Source organism: Pantherophis guttatus, chromosome 1 (genome assembly GCF_059756535.1).
Source record: "Pantherophis guttatus breed Tessera chromosome 1, ASM5975653v1, whole genome shotgun sequence".
Lineage (NCBI taxonomy): Eukaryota > Metazoa > Chordata > Lepidosauria > Squamata > Colubridae > Pantherophis > Pantherophis guttatus.
The window spans coordinates 268,721,903-268,743,438 of NC_142063.1; the positions used below are offsets into that span (position 1 = coordinate 268,721,903).

The 21,536-nt window shown below is 39.5% G+C and overlaps 1 protein-coding gene across 1 annotated transcript in view; it reads left to right on the top strand.

Annotated features, from left to right (window-relative positions):
• TULP4 (TUB like protein 4) overlaps positions 1-21,086 on the top strand; it is a 92,724-nt gene extending 71,638 nt beyond the window's left edge. Inside the window, exons 6-15 of the mRNA XM_034428559.3 lie at positions 4,660-4,794; positions 5,574-5,740; positions 6,166-6,390; positions 7,856-8,090; positions 8,650-8,794; positions 10,843-10,987; positions 11,850-11,943; positions 12,507-12,650; positions 15,124-17,750; positions 19,907-21,086. Coding sequence (XP_034284450.2) covers positions 4,660-4,794; positions 5,574-5,740; positions 6,166-6,390; positions 7,856-8,090; positions 8,650-8,794; positions 10,843-10,987; positions 11,850-11,943; positions 12,507-12,650; positions 15,124-17,750; positions 19,907-20,023 — 4,034 coding nt within the window. The 3' untranslated portion in view covers positions 20,024-21,086. The remainder of the gene's footprint in view (positions 1-4,659; positions 4,795-5,573; positions 5,741-6,165; positions 6,391-7,855; positions 8,091-8,649; positions 8,795-10,842; positions 10,988-11,849; positions 11,944-12,506; positions 12,651-15,123; positions 17,751-19,906) is intronic.
• Positions 21,087-21,536: the final 450 nt, after the last annotated feature.

Genomic DNA, 21,536 nt, shown 5'->3' on the forward strand with positions numbered 1-21,536 from the left:
CTCCCCTTTCCTCCTGTTTATTCCCCAGCCAGTTAGCATCCATGTTTGTTTTGTTTCCCGAACCGGCTCATTATCCTCCGTTGTTCACCTCTCCTATCTGCTCTGCACATACGTGCATCTGGAACAGGCCCCAGCTGTTCCTTCTCCTCCCTCATCTCTGAGTCCAAAGCAGCTGCCTCCCTGGCTGGGAAATGTTGGATGGCCTTGGCTCTATCTCTGTGTCCGAGCTGAGCATCCATCAGAGCCTTCCCCAGGCTCCAGAACTGGCCCAAGTTCTTACCCAACCTCCTCATCGTCCGAGTGGGCCACAACAATACCCATACTTTTTGGCACTATAGCTTCAGTTAGAATCCATAGTCATCTTCTAGTCAGAGATCAGCAAACTTGATTTAAAAAGTACTCTATAGACCTCTGATTTATTTTCAGGAGTCAACACATCTTCATAACAAGTGAAAAGATTTCCAAATTCTGTAGAGCTCTTTGAGTATATTATATGAATCAAAAATATTCGATGAAAAATGCATAGATAAACTGGAGTTTGCTGGACATTGCCACCAATTTATATGAGTTTAAAGATGAATTGTCAGTTTGGAAGCCATTTTTTTCTTTTAGCTTCCTGACCGCCACATATTTTAGCCTGGGAATTTGGGAGGGTTTTGTTTTTTTTTGTTGGCGTAGCCATAACAACATTCCTTGCTCTGGGAGTCAAGGACATTTGCCTGCACCTGGACGGGAGTGACGGGGGATTGTTTCCAGTTGAGCCTGAAGGGTGGATTGGACCATGTGATGAACTTGTGGGTGTGGAGCAGGGTTGTGAACTTTCAACTGGGTGGGGAAAACCTGGAAGCTTTCAGATTCTGGTTTTCCCAGATGTGCCAACATGACATCTCTAATAAAGTGGAACTTTGAGGAATCTATTACCTTGGAGTTTTATTTAATTGGGGGTGTTTTTTGAAACCCTGACATGAATACTACAAACTTGGGGAAAATCAGACTATCAAAAGTTTACTAGTTGGAATCATACTACTTTGATTCCCCTAAGATCAAAAGCAATATGCTGCTGGATATTGGTTATTGAGGAATAACACCTTGTGAATTATTCTTGTATTTGTATTTTTCTTTTGAAATTCTTTTAATTCTAGTTCATAAGGTATCTTCTTATATTTGGATATAGCAATATTTTGGCATCTGTCTCCTCTTCTAAATAATTCTAATGATGTTTTAAAAAACCTTATTTTTGCATTATTTTTTGAACAAGGCCTTTGAATGTTTAAGACATCTGCAAACAGAGTGGCATAATTTGTATATTAACTAGATTTTTACATTTCTTCCACATCATTGCTGAGGATTGAATTTGCACATTGTACATTGCGTGCATACTTTGCTTAATTAGACACATTTTCCAGTCAAAAGCACAAAACTAAGGAATTGTTTGTCTGAAGCCATTGAACAGCTACATTAACTCACATTATCAGTTCTTCCATGATTTGCTATTCTCAGAACCAAAACACAAGACAATAAGCACAGATTTCAAAAGGGCAAGTACTTTACTTATTTTAAAAACTAATCTGTAGCTTGACTGCTATTAATTACCAGATTTCCTTGTTTATCAAAAGGGAAGTAGAAAGAGATAATCTTTAGCTGCCAGCCTTCCTTAAGCTATTCCAACTTACTTTCAACCAGTGGAACAATTAAAGCAGGAGTATGTGCAACCCCCTAAAGCCATGGGTGTGGTCTCAGAGTTCTAGCAAAAAAAATAATAAATAACAAAATTTAGTCATTTTTTAATGTGGTGGTAAGATGATATTATTAGATAGATGGAAATAATTGTTAGATTCTGCCCTAGCTACTTGGTTGGTCTTAGCTGTGCTTACATCCTGACGTTCAATTCCAATGGTCCTTATCCTGAGAAAAATAGCATTTTCCTCAGTTAAAACAATTTCTTGCTCTTCCTGATACATTTATTTTAGAGGTGTCCCAAAGAGGATCTTCCATCATCTGTGGGATCTTTCTGAAATCAAAGTTTCTTAAGTGAATTATCTCAGATCCCCAGATTGCTTTATATTATGTCCCTTCAAGCTAAGAAGCTACAGTATGAGAGGTTATTTTAAGTAGTTGCCTTTCAGTACTCAGAATTTTGAAGGGTCTTATATTTTAGCCTGGATCCCTATCTCTCACCACTATAATAAACACAATTGCATCCTGAATTGAAAAAGGAGTTGATTGAAACCAAATTTAAAAGATGGCCCTTAGAATTATGCACATTTTAGAAGAGGTCTACTGAAGTGACTTGGCAAAATAGTGTCCCAGTTCTCTTGAGGGGAGGGGGAACAAATGCTTCACTTCTCTAAGTAACAGGGGCTTCCATTATGAGTTCAGAATTCTTGCTAGCAGGACGAAGTGGCCAATTAAAACAGAGCCACTCTACCTCCATGAAATAACAAAGTCAAGGTGCCTTATTCTGCCCATATCCTATCAAGTAAGAGAAAACAACTTCCTTCCCAAGGCCAAAGAGAAAAAGCAAAAGAGAAAACAAAACAAGGATTTGGTTTTCATTTTGAGCATGCAAACTCCACTATTTATGGCATCACCAGATGAATCTATGGAAACAGGCTGCTGCTCCCAACTTTGCTGTTTCCTTTCATTGGAAAACTTCTGGTTTATAATAAATTAGGACAGGAGGTTCATTCTGAGATTGCTTTACAGAGCCATGTACCTTGCTGTAGAAGAATAAAGCTGGCAGGTGTGTAAATCATGCTGAGTCAGTCAGCAGTGGGTGAACTTGGTTCAAGCCTACTTCTATTGATTATGCTAATATGACATATTCTTATGAAGCATTGTGTGTTCCATTGATCTGGTTTTGACTCACTAGAAGAGTAGGAGGGAGTTGCTTGAATTAGATCCATAAAACAATATCAGTTATATGATACTGGTGTTCAGTTCTCCACAACTTAGCAGAATGCATCTAGAGTGATGTTTGAAGAATACCTTTCTCATGCAGTGGCAGCCACTAATTATATAGTAAGTGTTGAAGATGGTGCTACAAATATACAATATATAGTGTGTGTTTTGTGTCTGTGTGTTGTATGTAAAATATATAAAGTACAAATGTGAACCCCAAAGAAATAGCCTTATAGAAATATGACATTGTTTTTTAGTAGTTTGGGTTCTCAAGATTCATCCTGTTCTGCCTGGTCATGGATGGTCAAGTTCTGTTTTAAAATAGGGGCTCCTTAAGTATGAAAGATGAATATTTCAATTTTAAGAGGTTTCGGATCTGCAGTACTTGAGAAATGAATTGTCCCCTCTCCTATTTTTTTTTCATTTCCCGAACGTTGATGAATTAGTATTGAAAGAAACTTTGACTAAAAGAATATGCTGCTTTCTCTCATAATTGAAATGCAACAGGATTTTTTTTTCATATGCTCATCAAAATATTATGAAACATGGGAGTCATAAATAGTGTTGCTTCAAGAGCCAGGTCTGGTCCACTAGCTTCTTGTTGGCAACCTTTGGATACTGGTGGGAACAGTTCAAATATTTCAGACTTTTTTTTTCCCTCTTAGCATAGTTGGCACTCCATACTATGCCTCTCTATTGGCCCAAGTCAGTTCCTTTTTTCTATGTGTCAGCCTGGTAGAGGCAAATACTTCATGGCACTTATTGGCTTGTTTCCAAGCTCTGTGAGCGAAATATTGTGTTTTGGAAAGTTTTCTGGTGTCAAAAGTTTACAAGCAGATTTATGCAGCTGCACCACATGGGTAGAAGTCTTCATAACTTCCTGGATCAATGTGATCCGTTTACAGAGTGTAGGGGACTCTGGTCATGCTGTGAAATATACTTTTAAGTGGAGACAGGACTTCCATCAAGTCATCAAACAAGCCAATAAATAAATAAGATAAATCTAGTTTTTACAAAATGTGGCAACTGTCTCAACTAGTAGTTAGACCAAAAGGCAAGAGTCCCTTTAGAGTGCTTGCAGCAAGGCCTCCAACTGAGGAGTGAGGCAGTCTTCTCCAACCTAGTGATAATGGCAATATCCTGATGCAGCATATGGGGTGAGGTTAATGGAGATTGTAGCCTCCCTTGTAGACGCAGTGGCTCAGTGGCTAAGATGCTGAGCTTGTCGATCGAAAGGTCGGCAGTTCAACGGTTCGAATCCCTAGCGCCACGTAATGGGGTGAGCTCCCATTACTTGTCCCAGCTTCTGCCAACCTAGCAGTTTGAAAGCATGTAAAAAATGCAAGTAGAAAAATAGGGACCATCTTTGGTGGGAAGGTAACAGCATTCCGTGCGCCTTTGGCGTTTAGTCATGCCGGCCACATGACCACAGTGATGTCTTTGGACAACGCTGGCTCTTTGGCTTTGAAACAGAAATAAGCACCGCCCTCTAGAGTGGGGAATGACTAGCACATATGTGCGAGGCAAACCTTTACCTTTACCTAGTCTAGTTTATCAGGAAGGCACTGGGTTAAGGAAGAGAAAACTTGGATTACAATGGGTCATTGAAGGATCAGTATTAAGACTGTGACATTAACATTACAGACCATCCTGGAAGGAGGATGGGCTTATTTCTGGGAAACTCTGCAGTTAAAGTCCTATCGGGACTTTCATGTGGACCTGGAAACATCTATTTTTCTTTCTAACTTTACCTTGCAGATGGCCCAGCGGTATATCCAGTCCTGGTTCAGAACACCAAACAGCTTCTCACTGTCAGCTTCACATCAGGAGATATTAGCTTAATGAACAACTACGATGATTTATCTCCTACCACCATCCGCTCAGGGTTAAAAGGTACAAAAGGGAAGTTACTTGTTTGCTTTAATTTTGATTGTTTTGACAGCATTTGTTTCCTGAAGCTCAGTAACTGTCTGCATATTTTCTCCTAGCTGTAGTGACACCTACCTGTCAAAAAGGAATAGTTAACCATAAAATGGTTGCTAGTTTTGTTGCTATTTGTAAGCACCCCCCACCCGCCACCCCAATCTGTTGGCTCAATATCCTGGACTCAGCTCAGTTATTCAGCCTCTCAAAATCTTTGACTCTTATTTCCCTCACACTACCTAAAGTTGTTAACAATGGTAATTTTAAGGTGATAGAAGGGGAAAATATGTGATTGGAGAATAGACAACATTAACAGTTTTAATTAACTGTCACTAAGATGAAGTCAAATTTATATCTTTTCCATGATCCTTTTTCTTCATGCAAACATAAGGACACAATGTGGGGGTGGCCTAGCCTGATTCATGAACCCAACTATTGTGGTTTAGCAATCATGGTTTATGAATCGAATGATGTCTAAATCCAGACTTTCTGTCAAGTGAAATGCTTCAAAAATTGTCCCATGGTGGTTGAAAGGCTTGCCTCAACATGTAGGATAAGACAGGAAGAATAATTTTGGCGAATGGACTGTTAACTGTTACTTTCATAATGTTCATTCATATGCTGTTTTGCTTATTTCTTGATTAGTGGCAGCCCTCTTAAACATTCCTGTGGGGAAGATGAGTCTAGGATAAATGTAGTCACTTATGAGAGGATCTATTTGCTAAGTTTCTGCTGTTTTGTGGTTTTAGATGTAGTGGCTCAGTGGTGCACGCAAGGAGACTTGCTGGCCGTAGCAGGCATGGAAAAACTTAGCCAACTGGCCGAACTTAACGCTGCTTCTTTTCTGAAAAGTGCACTCGTCAAGTTCTACAATATTCATGGAGAACACATCTACACGTTGGAGACCCCTGTACAGGTAAGAGTTATGCTGAAGAGCATGACCCGAGGAAGAAGGTTAAAAATAACCCCAACATATATTCTCAAATAGAAAAATTGCTAGCATTATAGTGCAGATACGAATCACCGTATTACGAATTACACAGAATCATTGTGACTTATTTAACTAGTGTTAATAACTATTGTTCACTATTGTTAATAAAATGGAGAAAAGATTGGAATGATAAGAAGGCTTCCATATCCTAATATCCTATCCTAGCAATTGAAGATAGTAATAGAGTCCTAGAATAATAGAGCCTTAGAAAGATATATACACTTGAACATACCTCTCAGGTGTGAATCATGTGGAAGGGCATGTGGACAATAAAATACATCCTACTAAAAAATCTTTAAAATATGATTCATTGATACAGAAAAGTCTAAAAAAATATTTTTTTCACACAGCGCCCCATAATCTCAATTTGCTGGGGTCATAGGGACTCACGTCTGCTCATGGCTTCTGGCCCTGCCCTGTATGTTGTCCGAGTAGAGCACCGAGTGTCCAGCTTACAGCTCCTGTGCCAACAAACAATAGCCAGCTCTTTGAGAGACGACAAAGATATCAGTAAATTAACCCTGCCTCCTCGGCTTTGTTCATACCTAACCACTGCCTTTACACCAACAATCAAGGTAAACAAATGGTGGGGTGATAAACCTGTCAAAATTAGTATGTGGGGTCCAAATAAGCTCTCTGACCTTATTTGTTTTCTTGCAGATGTTTCATTACCAATCTAGGTAACATCATCAGTGCTAGGGTGTATATAGTATAGTATGGCATGAAGTATAGTATAGTATAATATAGCATAGCATAGCATAGCATAGCATAGCATAGCATAGCATAGCATAGCATAGCATAGCATAGCATAGCATAGCATAGCATAGCATAGAATGGAAGATAGGTCTAGTTTAAACTATAGAAGGGACTGACATTAAAAAAATAAATTACAGAAATCACATTCTAGATTAAGGCAGCAATATTTGACAACAGTGGTGGGTGACTCACAGCCTGTATGTATTTCACAAGCACCCATATTTTGACCCTCAAAGCATTCCTGGGGTAAGGAGGAATCTAATTTTTTAAAACTTCAATTGCATGTTGGAGGAGATTTTAAAAATCAATAGCCTAGATCAGGCTTATTTTTTTCCTCTGCTATTCAAGTGGCAAAATGATTTTATGGCTTGAATGAAGACATCAGTTCTACCCCTTAAATCCCTTCCCCCCCCCACCCACCCAGTGGTGAAATGTAAAATTTGTTACTACCGGTTCTGTGGGCGTGGCTTGGTGGTGGGGTAATGTGACTGGGTAGGCGTGGCCAACTTTTTTTTTTTACTTTTAAAACCAGTTTTTTAAAAAAATGCTTTTAAAAGTGTCTGATGATCCCAGCTGATCATCAGAGGCTTTTTTTTTTTTTACTTTTAAAAGCATTTTTTTGGCCAAAGAGGTTGTAGAAAAAATGCTTTTAAAAATAATTTTAAAAAGCCTGTGATGATTGCACGGCTCAGCTGGGCATGGGGGGGGCAGGTATTTTTGCTATCGGTTCTCCAAACCATCCACCGCCATCCTACTGGATCAGACGATCCGGTCCAAACCGGGAGCATTTCACCCCTGCCCCCACCCCAAAACAGACCAGAAAGTTGGCCTCCCTGTTATGGAGATATTATAATATCACTGGCTAAGACCTCCTGTTAAATTGCCACTTCTCTTCCCTGCCTTTATTTGAGAGCAATTTCCACTTAATTCATTGGCCTAGATTCAAAGTCTCATAAGAAGAAATCAAAGCAATGCTTAGTTTAGTAACCTGCATAACCATTAATGTAGCTCATCTCCTAGCTGAATCATAAAACCTTTGTGTTTGGCTTTTACAGGAACTGCTTTAAAAAGCAGTTATCCACTTATCTAACACCACTGTTGGTTATTACAGTTTTGCATACAACAAAGCTTTCATTACAACTGAATAAGGTCAAAGGCTTAATCATATTAGTTTGAAGTATGTGCAAAATTCAGCAGTGACATTGAGCAGGTCTTCTTGAATGATAGAAAGGTGGTGAGAGAATGACTGGTATGACTTTTTTATTTATTCTACATTTAACCCAGCCTCCTATCCCAGACCCTAACAATATGCGAGATTTTGTTAGTTACCCAACATCTGGCAATGAAAGGCTTCACTGTACAATGAAGCGGACAGAAGATGACCCAGAAGTTGGAGGTCCTTGCTATACATTGTATTTAGAATATTTGGGTGGTCTGGTGCCTATCTTGAAAGGTCGTCGAATTAGTAAACTCAGGCCTGAGTTTGTCATCATGGATCCTAAGACAGATGGAAAAGCAGGTACAGAGTTTTGAGTTGGCGGTTCTTAGATTCCAGTTCTAGTTGTTGTGAGAGAGCCATGTTGTGCATGGATTTCTTATGCAAATATCATGTATTGTATTAGAAATAGCTCATTTTAAGATGCACAGAAATTCTACTGTCAATCTGCTGTTGTCTAGCATCAGCCTTAAACTTCATGGAAAAAAAATCATTAGAATGACATATAATTTTTTTCCTCTGCTAATCCACAAAACTAGTTCGCCTGCTTAAGAATAGTCATGCTATTTATTTCTCTTATCAGCTATTCAATTTCTCTTTTAAATTGTAGTCTCTTATAATATTATATGACTTGACAGGAGGGGCAAGGGGATATTTAAACTGTTCAGAGCATTTTTGTTTCAATTTTGTAGAAATGCTTGTCAATTCAGATAACTGAACACTATTTGTTTGAATTCAGAGTATTCCATATTGCAGTTATATAGCAGCTACTACTTATAGAATAAGCTAGAGATGACTGAGCTATAATTGGGATCTGATTTGTGAATGCTTCCATCTTCCTCTTTTTCCTTTTATATAATAGATGAAGTCTATGGAAACAGCTTGATTTCCACCATGATTGATAGCTGCAACTGCTCTGATTCCAGTGATATTGAACTGAGTGATGACTGGGCTGGGAAAAAATCTCCCAAAATCACTCGTGCTAGTAAATCACCCAAACTTCCCAGGTATTCTTTCTCCCATATGTATATGAATTTTATGTATATGTATATGAATGTATTATTCACATGCATACACATACATATCCATCTGTAAATGTATTAGCATGTGTATGCATAATCAAAGATGTTGTCCCATAAAATTCGAATAAAAAGTAATATTCCTGGGACAAAGGAAACTGGCCATTTAAGAAATGCTAGGGGTTTTTTTTTCCATATAAAGCTTGATAAGAACCTTAGAATTCTTTTCTGTGATTAAGTACCAGAGTAAAGTAGCCATGATTCTGAGGTTTGTTATCAAGCATTCGTCAAATCAGTGCCAAGCCTTGCATAAAGTGAATACCAAATATTTTTCTCTCTCTGATGTTAAACAATTTCAGAGGTTTGATGAAACATAAAATGTGACAAGGTACTTCCAAGTTTTTTATTATTTTCCAGACACATTTCTTTCTCTTTCTTTGCTCTTAATTTGGCAGATCGATTGCCCAGTTCATCAGTATTGCCAAGAGAGTTTCTATTCCACAGTTGAATAATTTTCTGCTGTGAGGAATTTTCTCCTTTCTGTTTACTGAACTTCATGGTTTTGTTGATGTGTATTGGGCTGAACTGAGTGGTTCTTTGACTGGTTCCAGATCGGTTATTTTGAAAAGGGCAAATTAGGGCATTATCCTTCTTGAAAATTCAGTATTTCAGCCATAAAGTTCCTGTTGCAGAACACTGCTCTAAACCTCTCCTAATCCCTGTTGACCTGAGAATAGTTTTCACAGAATATTAAACCTGATGCTCGTGTTTGATATGTAAGCATAAAACTGTCCTGGATTTGAACCTGAATGTTATCCCAGAAAGAAAGAAAAAATGCTGTTACACTATAACTACTTTTTTCGTATGAAAAACTCCTCCTAAAGTCAGTAGCATATAGTGCAGATTGGCTAATCCCTTAGGACAGGGGTCAGTAACCCGTGGCTCTGAAGCCACATGTGGCCCTTTCATCCCGCTGCTACGGCTCCCTGTCGCCAGTCGGCTTCCCAATTGATAGGGCTTTCGGTTAGGACAGGTAGAGGAAAAACGATGCCACACTAGGAAGAGATTCTATGGTGGGGGAACTGGACTTCCAGTCGGCTCCAGAATTGAATGGGGGGTTCCAGTTAGGACCTTTGTGGCTCTTTGAGTGTTTAAAGGTTGCCGACCCCTGCCTTAGGATGTCTATAAGTAACCTCCCTGCAATTCTTACTCTATCATGAACGCATCCATATGTGTACGGAAGCACATGCACAACTTTTCTTACCAGAAAAACAAAATAATTGCATTTTTGCTTCCTGCAGCACAAGGAATGGCCACTTTTTCAGTCTGAGAGGAACCAGGAAGTGTCGTCATTTTTCCCAATTTATCATTCACTAGGGTTTTTCTTCTGTTGAAAGCAGTGAAAATGCACTGATTTTCAATCTCTCATGCTGGTAGAAAATGTGAATCTATGCATGTATCCTTTTGCTGGGAGAAAGGAAAGGAAAAAAAGAGGCATTTTGCTCTTCCTTTGCTTCCAGAGACAACTGTTCCTTGTAGAGGTAGTCCTCAACTTACAACCACAATTGAGCCCAAAATATCTGTTGCTAAGTGAGAAATTTGTTAAGTGAGTTTTGCTCCATTTTACAACTTTTCTTGCCACATTTGTTAAGTGAATCACTGCAGTTGTTAAATTAGTAACACGGTTGTTAAGTGAATCTGGTTTCCCCATTGACTTTGCTTGTCAAAAGGTTGCAAAAGGGGATCACATGACCCTAGGACACTAGAACCGTCATAAATGTGAGTCACTTGTCAAGCATCCGAATGTAAATCGTGTGATCATGGAGATGCCACAATGGTCACAAGTGTGAAAAAGGGTCATAAGTCACATTTTTCAGTGCCGATGTAACTTTGAATGGTTACTAAGTGAACTGTTGTAAGTCCAGGACCACCTGAACCTTGCTGATCATATTAGCAGTCCATAGATCAGCAGACTATGTTGTAAAGAGACAGAGCGTATCTATTTGTGTATAAATAACTTGAAATTTTATTTGCAGAATTAATATAGAAGCTCGCAAATCTCCAAAGTTATCACGAGCTGCTCAGGAGATATCAAGATCTCCCAGATTGCCAATAAGGAAGCCCTCCATAGGATCACCTAGCCTAACTCGTAGAGAATTTCCTTTGGAAGACATCACTCAGGTACCTCACGTGGCCATCTACTGTGTTTCCCCGAAATAAGACCCTGTTTTATATTTTTTTGAACCCCAAAATAAGTGCTTGGCCTTATTTTCGGGGAGGTCTTATTATTTTGGGGTACATGGAGCAAGATGGGGCTCCTCTTGCTGTCTTACCTAATTTCCAGCTCTGTGTTTAAATATTTTGGGGAGGGCTTATTTTTTGGGGGAGGCTTATTTTAGCACATGCGCTCAAAAGCTCGATTGGGCTTATTATCAGGGGAAGTCTTATTTTCAGGGAAACAGGGTATCTATTTGCCTACTTACCAGCATTATATTAGCCCAGAGTCCACTGGAGTTGGGTGGCCGATAAATTAAAATGTTCTTCAAAAATGCTTAAGATTCTGGACTGAAGTTCTATCCTTTCTTAAACATGGATGCTAGTTGGATAACTTTGGGCCAATCACACTTTCTCTAGCCTAGACTTGGAAGTCAAAATTATATCTATCACTCAGCTCAGACTGGCCCAATATGATAAATTAGTCAATAATCTTCAATAAAGAACACTGCATCCCACAAAAATATTCCTTGTTTTGAACTAGGTCACAGCAGCTGAAACGTCCATTTAGATCAGTGTTTCTCAACCTTGGCACATTGAAGATGTGTGGACTTCAACTCCAAGAATTCCACAGCCAGCTTTGCTGTGCACACATTTTGGAGAGAGAGAGGTTCCCTGAAGATAGGCTCCAGTACAAGTCCAAAAGCTTGGAAGAATAAATTTCTGATTCCAGTGACTGACTCAGATTCGATCCTGATTAAAATAATGTTTATAAACGCTCTAAAATTATTTTTTATGAGCTTGTTTTTCTTATGTCTTTTCATTGCAGCACAATTATCTTGCTCAGGTCACATCAAATATCTGGGGAACCAAATTTAAAATAGTAGGCTTGGCTGCGTTCCTACCAACCAATCTCGGTGCAGGTAAAATTTAATTTTGAACTTTACTTTCATTTCAGTTTCTTCCTAACCAGATATGTATATACCAGTTCCTTTTTAGAAAAAACACACAAATTTTTTTTAGAAATGGTAAAAGTGTAACTAATGGAACAGACAACAAAAACATTTTAGAATAGAAGTGTCTGGTTGCATTAAAAATTGATAATGATGTTGTTCAGATTTACTCAGGGATTTGACATGTTCTGTCTTGTCTCTGGTTTGATGCCAATTGCTATATATCGGCAGGAAGGGATAATTCCCATAATCACACATTAGGTGATGAAGTTACTATGAACAGATTTTTACTGTAGTTATTTGGGGAGATGACTAGTCTTGTAAATGATCTGAAATGATTCTTCAAAATCTTAAGAGGCTTCTGGGTGACACTTTAGTTCCTGTTGAATTATTCACAGGACCTCATCCCCAAATCAGAAGTGTAGTGATTGTTAATTCAGTCATTCTCAGTATGGCCTGAAATTTCCAATTTTTGTTTACATCTTTGGATTTTTGGTTTTTATTTCCTCCCTCTTTTGTCATTCTTTCTGCAGTTATCTATAAAACCAGCTTGTTGCATCTTCAGCCAAGGCAAATGACCATTTATCTCCCAGAAGTGCGGAAGATTTCCACTGATTATATCAACCTACCTGTTTTCAATCCCAATGTTTTTAGTGAAGATGAAGATGATTTACCAGGTGAGATTTAACTTGAATATTTAGTTCCTTTAATGGAGTACACAAACTGTGGTTCTGCTGGAAATAAACAGCTCTGGATACACAATTCTATTAACCTGATTTAAAGCATATATAAGGACAATCATAAAGAGACACTGTGAGCATACTCCTTGCTTTGGAGTTTGTAACAAGGCCATGAACTCCAAAATTGATAATCTATTTTAGTGCTTCCATCAGGGACCTAACAGATCCTAAGAAGCCTTTACTGAATCCCCACCAGCGCAGATAATTCCTCCCTCTACCAACCTCCTGCTTTATATTGCTTATTGAGCTGAGAGATCTGATGAAGGCTGCGAGTTGGAAGAGCCTCAAGAGCTGGATGCCTTGTACAAGGCATCTATCAATTATGGAATTTGACAGAACTTGAATTCTTGGCAGTGTCCAAGACTTTGTCAATTCTTTCTAGTTTGTCTTGCCAAGATCCTACCGTGTTTTCCCAAAAATAAGACCCTGTTTTATATTTTTTTGAACCCTGAAATAAGCACTTGGCCTTATTGCCATGCGCTCAAAATCCTGATTGGGCTTATTATCAGGGGATGTCTTATTTTGGGGGAAACAGGGTATAAGGAATATAAAGCTGGAGATATGATAGATAAGTTGGGTCGAGCTTCTAGTTCTTACAATGTTCTGAATAACAACATTAAGAATTAACCCAAGAAGGTGAAGAAAGTTTGGCAGTCTACACATGTAAACAAGAAAGCATAAATAATAACTAATCTATGTATTATGTGGGTATGCTGTTGATTAATTGACAGTTATTATTTATGCATGAACTGGATTCCAGTGAGATCTAACCATTGCTAATTAGGACTTTTGGGAATTTAACAGCCATTTTTGGAACTGGGAATTTAATAATCACCATTAGGATTACATCATTTACGAATTTGCAAATTTTCTGAGGCTAGGTTTTAATATGATACAAAGATTTGCAATCACAATTACTCAGACCTGGAAAAGATAATAGCATTTCTTAATGATAAAATCAATATGCCTTGATTAAATACTATTCCTGCCAAATTATCCAGAGATTAAGCAACAACAATATTGCCAGGAACTTTTAGATATTTGTGTGCTCATCTTGTTTTTTCATGCCCAGGTTTTAGGAAGACAGATGAGATCTCACTTTTATAGAAAGAAATATTTACATGCTCTGTAAATTGGATACCCCATCATTTCAGGTTATTGAAGACCTTATCAACATGTAACTGAAACTAGGAAGAAAAAAATCAGAGTTTTTTCTTCAAATTATATTCAAGTGTCTTTAATAGTAGCATTTATTCATTTCTAGTACAACTCTATTCTTTAAAGATTGTTGAGATTAAAGTGGTGGATAGGTGCATTTAAAATCTTCAAGTTATATTATTACTGTGTTTTCATAATTGCTTGGCTCTAATAATATAAATTAAAATTTATTATATGACTACTTACTTTGTTAAATTTACATCAAAGAGCCTAATTTTACCTAAATAGATTGTCTGGTTTCATACCAGCCTGGTCTGTAAATCTTGGCTCTTTAGTCACGTAAGCATTTATTCAGGAGTTGGCTTATTTGGCAGATGGCTCACAAATATGATTTAGTTTCTTTATTAGACAAATGGAAGCCTTAAACACATAGATTACTCCACGGCAGCACATAGAAATCAAAGCCTTTATGGATGTCTGCAGTCCAAGGTTTGAATACTAGGAAGTTTGTTCCTATGTTTATGAGTTGTTAAATAGTTAGCCATTCTTTTGATAACTTTGGGGAGAAGGTATATTGTTTTATTGGCATAATGATTCATTGGAGCCTGGGAACTACTCATTTCTAGTCAAATTCTTCATCCTTTATTCACACTATAAAAGAACAGTAGGTGATCGTTAATAAGGATTTATTTATATTCAATTCTAACCTTCTCCTTGGGGCAAATTCCCATTATCTTTTTTAACCAGTTAGTTAGCACCAAGTTTAGCAGAATTTTAGCCAATCAAGATTCCCTTTAGACCAGGATATTTGTTGTAATTGGGAGTAAAAATGCTTTTCAGGAAGAATGCAAAGCATATTTGACAGTTATTTGATTTGCTGCTCGTGACGATGCCACAGAGATACAGTACATTCGTTTGAGTAACAATGCAAATTCAAAGGTGGAGTAAATCAAAGTATTTGCTAAGTGGGAGATTAACAAAATGAATTATAGAGATGACAAGGATAGGATATCCTGTAAACCAGGGGTGTCAAACTCGTGGCGTCACATTGTTGTCACATGATGTATCACAACTTTCCCCCTTTGCTAAACTGGGGTGGGCGTGGCCAGCACATGACGCATCTGGCCCATGGGCCACGAGGTTGACACCCCTGTTGTAAACTATACTTTAAATCTGACACTATTAATCTAATATATCTATTGAAAATAAACACTTCAATGCCATAATGTAATACTATGTGTTTATATGACAGTGACTGGAGCATCAGGAGTTCCTGAGAACAATCCACCTTGCACCGTAAACATCCCAATTGCTCCTATTCACAGTTCAGCACAAGCAATGTCACCAACTCAGAGCATAGGGTTGGTGCAGTCTTTGCTAGCTAATCAGAATGTGCAACTGGATGTCCTCGCAAATCAGACAACAGCTGTGGCAACAGCAGACCACGTGGCTGATAATGCAGTCCATTATCCAATCCCAAGCAGATACTCTAGCCCAGGCCAAGTGATCTTTGGAGGAGTAGAAATGGGACGTATCCTCCAGGTCCCTCCTCAGTTACCCTTGCCACCCCAGAATGCCATCCAGATGGCAATTGTGGACCACAGAGATGGGGACAGAGACCACGAACACCTCCAAAAAGCTAAGGCTCTGCGTCCCATCCCCCAGGTGGCTGAAGGAGACACAGCTGTCTTCAGCACTGCCCAAGAAATTCAATTGAACAAAATAAACCCTCCTCCTCCATACCCCGGAACCATACCTGCGGCTCCTACTACGGCTCCACCACCACCACCACCTCCTCCAGTACCTCCACAACCTCCAGTAGATCTCTGTTTGAAAAAAGGTGATTTCTCTCTATATTCAGCAGCCCATTACCAGACCCCTCTGGGCTATGAGAGAATCACCACCTTCGACAGCAGTGGGAATGTCGAGGAGGTGTGCCGCCCTCGAACCCGGATGGTGTGTGCCCAGAACACGTACACTCTGCCCGGGCCAGGCAGTTCTGCCACTTTACGGATTACTTCATCAGAGAAGAAGATTCAGCAGCCATGCACTAGTGCCACCTTGAACAGGCTCACAGTTCCGCGTTATTCCATTCCAACAGGGGATCCACCCCCTTATCCAGAGATTGCAGCTCAGCTAGCTCAAGGCCGGGGCATCACACAGAGGTTGGACAATAGCATCATCCATGCTACACTGCGGAGAAATAGTAGGGAGGCAGCCCTGAAAATGGCTCAGTTGGTGGACAGCCAGAGGGCCACTTTGCAGTTCCCACTGAAACTGAAGAGCAATGTTGTGGGAGCCCAGTACCAGCAGCGAGTGCCAACTGCCCTGTACACATGCAGCCAGTGCAGCAGCAACACGAACAATGGCATCAGCAACACGAACAATGGAAATGGGAACATCAATAATATCAACGCAAGCAGCGGCACATCAGGCCTCAGCACTATGAGGCCTGATATAACCACAGGAAGCAGCTCTCAGCACAATTCAGTCATTGCACACTCAGTCAGTACATCGCCTTTGGCCTCCCAATCCTCTTACAATTTACTGAACCCACTTGACAATTCTCGGGAGCGGACCGATTACGTAAACTCTGCCTTCATGGAGGATGAGGCTCTTTCTCAACACTGCCCTGTGGAGAAATCAGCACGCCACGTCCCTGTAGCCATGGCAGAACCTAACATTGCTGTAAAAAGACCACCTCCCTATCAGTGGGAACCTATGGTGAGCGAGGAGATATGGGTTCCTCAAGAAAGGACAGCTCATAGTACTTTGCCCAACCCTGGTAAATCCAACCCTCTAGTCATTGGCCAAGCTCAACATTTGGATATATCCCGAGCAACCTTTGTTTCCCCCAAATCTCCAACCAGTCCCACTGCCACTTTCCAGATGAGTTATGGTGTTGGAGCACCATATTTGGGAAATTATAGTATCCCTCCTCCTCCACTTCCTCCTCTTCAAGGAATGCAGGTCCCTTGTTCTCCCAAAGAAGCTCTGGCCCCATCCCAAATTGTACAACAGGAGCCATCTGTTGTTCTTCAGCCAGCCTATCCCTCAAACCTCTCCTACTGCCCTTTGCCTCCCATGTATCCTGGAAATAGTACTTGTTCAAGTTTACAGCTGCCACCAATGGCCTTGCATCCATGGAATTCCTATAGCACATGCCCACCTTCTGTCCAGAGTACCCAGAACATTCTGCCACCCAAGGCGCTTCTTGTGGTGGACAAATCCGTTATGTCTCCACCACCAGTAGAGCCTCCGGGTCATGTGGGCTCTGATGTGATGGCAGAGACAGCAGATAACTTCCAAGAAGTGCTCTCCTTGACTGAAAGTCCCATTTCTCAGAGGACAGACAAGTTTGGGAAGAAGAATCGCAAGCGCCTGGATAGCCGGGCGGATGAAGGAAATATGCAGGCTATCACAGAGGGAAAAGTCAAAAAGGAGGCCAGGACCACATTGACTGACTTCAATTCCCTAATAGCCAGCCCAAGACTGGGCAGGGAGAAGAAGAAACTCAAGAGTCAGAAAGATCAGCTGAAGTCAAAAAAACTGAACAAGATGAATGAATTTCAGGACAGCTCAGAAAGTGAGCCCGAATTGTTTATTAGCGGGGATGAACTGATGAATCAGAGCCAAGGGAGTAAAAAGGGGTGGAAAACGAAAAGGAACTTGAGGACAGCCAGCGAACTGGATGAATTTAAATGTCGGAAAGCAAACGAGAAGGAAGATGGGCGGCTGGGAAACCAGGGCTTTGTGTACGTGATGGCAAATAAACAGCCTTTGTGGAATGAGGCAACCCAGGTCTATCAGCTGGACTTTGGAGGGAGGGTGACTCAAGAATCTGCAAAGAATTTCCAGATTGAGCTGGAAGGAAGACAGGTAAGCTAACCAAGGGAAAATGGAAAACCCTTTTTTGTTTAACATGTATGTCAAGTGAAGCTTCATATGATTGCTCTTGAACAGTTCACCTATTTCCTTGCAAAGAATGATACACACGCACACACACAAAAACACACACACACACACATGGTAGATGTACTGCTGATACTAGAGTGAGATTTGTACCAGACGTGACTTTAAGTACTGATGGGAATAAAGTGTGGATCATGGCTAAGAAACCTCTAGCCCTTTAAGATGTAACTGTACTTCAACTTCTGATATTTCTGATTAGCCTTGCTAACTAGGGCTACTAAGAGTTATAGTTCAGCAATCATTGGAGACCACAAATTTCCCACTTTTACAGTTCTCTTTGAGATACCTGCAACTTTTGGGTATCCTGAAAGACTTGAAACTATGTAAAAATAAATCTGTTTTGTTCCAGGAAGAGAGTGGAAGGTAAGATAACTGCTTATTTTTTTCCTGGATATTTGCAATAATAAAAATTACCAAGCCAAATTACTAGAAACTCTTATGGTCTGTGAGTAATACCACACTGAAATGATAAGCATTGGGAGGAAATCTCTTGCGTCATGATATCATAAACACAAATGACATGAATCATGTAATTTGCTTCATTCACATCATATTTATTGATGATACTGAGACTTTATTGTTGCTCCCCTCCAAAGAACAACCTTTCCCCCCCAGTAAGTAGATTAAAATAACAAAACATCTTCACACACACAAACAGACTCTCATAGGAGCAAGTCAATTACAAAGGAAACTATGATTACTGAGCAATATCAAGCAACCAATCAAAACCCATAATGGTGACTCCCAATTTACACTTTATCTCCTTCCAGGAGTCTCTTTAAAAAGCCAATTGTTTACAGCTTTCCTATAAATCAACAGGAGACAAGATGTGACTGATGCAAATTGCATAATTTACATAATGAAGACTTGACACCAGTCTGGCATATAAACATTTCTGCTACAAAACAACAACAGTGTGAACAGAAGTGTTAAGAGGAAATATGAAATTCTGGCTGTTGTTTTCCTCACTTATAAGAGCTGCTGTATTACGTACTTTAGTAGTAGAATGTACCTAAACACAGACACAAAGTGGTTTTCAAAATTAAGCCAGTGCTTTGTTTTCTAAAAACAGAGAAATCATACTCTTTGGTTTTTAAAATGAGTTCCACACTCGACTGAAATAGAACCCTTGTAAATTGCTTCAAGATTTAAAATGAAAACAAATGAGTATAAATAAAATGACTAATATGGTTTGGTTGACTTTGGGCTAATGTGGCATGGGAATCCTGCCACTTCCAGATTTGTAGAATTCAACTCCCAGAATTCTCAGGAATTCTGGGAACTGAAATCCACAATCTGGAGATTGGTGAACACTGTTTTATGATTTAGCAGTGTGTGCAAGTTCAGTTTTGACATAATCAGTAAGCCATGGTTCAGTCCAGAATAGTTGTTTGAATCCATTGAAGAGCCTAGTGCTCAGTATGGCTGCCATTCTCTTTGAAAACCTTAGCAATGCTAGTAGAACTTCATTCCAAGCCAGCTGGATGATTTGAGCCAATCAATTTTTCTTAGCCCAATCCACCTCATAGGGTTGTTGTTGTTGTTGGGGGGAATAAGAGGAGAAGAAAGAAAAAAAGAGCCTGTAGTACAGTGGACTAAAGCACTGTTATTAACATCTGCTGCTTGCAATTACTGCAAGTTCAAATTTCACCAGGCTCAAGGTTGACTCAGCCTTCCATCCTTTCAAAGGTAGGTAAAATGAGGACCCAGATTGTGGGGGCAATAAGCTGACTTTGTATAAATATACAAAAGTATGAAGGTTATTGCTTAACACATTGTAAGCCGCCCTGAGTCTCCGGAGAAGGGCGGCATATAAATTAAAGCAAAAAAAAAAAAAGAAGCATTAGGTATGTTTGCTGCCTCAAGTTACTTATAAAGCAGGTAAGGCAGAACAACAATCTAATAAATAAAGATAAATATAATTCTTGGTAGAAGGCAAAAGATTGTGAGCTTCTCCTTCCTTTAATGGCCCACTTTCTATTAATCTGATTTATTATTTACTCTTTCTCTTCAGCCACTAATTTTATTCTTCTTCCCCTCCTCCCCTCCCCCCAATCCTTCAGGTCATGCAATTTGGACGGATTGATGGCAATGCCTATATCTTGGACTTTCAATATCCATTTTCAGCGGTGCAGGCCTTTGCAGTAGCTTTGGCTAATGTGACTCAACGTCTGAAATGAAAAGAGAAAAACAGTCTAGGGAGGATTACAAAAATAAAAAATAAAAAAATAAAAATCCACCCCACCCAATGGAGCTTTCTCGTAAGGGCCAGCCCAGGAAATGTCAGGGTGGAGGTCTAGTAGAGTTGCACAAAGGAATCGGAGAGGAAAGGTGGAAATGCAACTGGAAAAGTCTACAAGTGCCCAAAGGAGGGCATCAACTTTAAACACTTGGGGGAATGGGGTTGGGACCCTTTTGGTTTGGGGTTAAATTTATTTGAATCAATATTTTGCTGATTTTTCGGAGCAAAGGAAGGATGAGATCTATTCGGTATTATGCTGGGAAAATGTGGCTTTTGACTTGTGATGGTTCTTCTGTGTTTGCTGCAAAAAATAGCTAATGTAAGATGATAGAGGGATTTTAAAGATTGCCCTTCCTTCCTTCTTTCCTTCCTTCCTTCCTTCCTTCCTTCCTTCCTTCCTTCCTTCCTTCCTTCTTCCCTCCCTCCCTCCATCCCTCCCTCCCTTCTCTCTCTCTCTCTCTCTCTTTTTTCTTCACGCTGTTCTGTTCTTTCTAAACCGAGAAATCATGGCCCCTCACTTTGGACTTGTTGGTATTATTTACATCAATTCTAACAGCAAAAAAAGAACAAGAAGGCTATATTATACTTGAAGACATGTGTTTTTTCCCAGATAGCTGAGCTCTGTAGGCATGATAGAGATTTGTTGGAAATCCATATCTAATTTCTAAAATATTCTTCAAAAGAAAAGCTATTACTTTGGGGGTAGTTTGCAAAAGATGCTGTGTTGAAGAAGCTAGTGAGGTTTTTTTTCTCTTCCTTTTCATTGTGATCTGTGATCTGGATTATGAGTCTGTACCAGACAGTAAAAACTAGGGGGCGGGAGGGGGGAGGCCAGGGAATGAGGCATGCAGATACATGTTGTTTTGAAATATTTGTATTGATTTTTGTATGAATGTAGGATACATATGACTTGGTGTGGCATTTAAGTAAGAGCTACATCTTCTGGTCCTCACTTAACAATGTTTACAAATTAAATAAATAAAAATGTAACTTTTGAGCAATTGGAGTTCCACAACATTGTAGTACTAATCCAGAAGACTATTGGCAAAAACTGGAGCACTTTTTGTGAATTATAGGCAACAGGTCAGATTGGCAAACCAAAATCAGATCAGGATTCAGCATTTGAACTGGAGTTGGTACATTTAGCTAAGATTAGCTAAGGGTAGCTAGATATAGCTCTATTTGGCTAAGATTTAAAAATGGATGCACATAAGCAGATCGTAGAAAGGGATTGTCTTAAGGTTTCACTGGAGAAAATCAAGCTGAGATAGTTAACAGTCCAAACAATATTGTGATTACTCTTGAACTATTATGAGAAAAACTTGATATCTAACAGGATAAGAGAAAAGCTAGTGTATTACATTGGAGTACATTTCCTTTTCTTTTGCTATTCTTGCCGTATGAATTCCACTAAGGATGGATGCTAAATTGTAAATCAGAAGGTTCCTGGT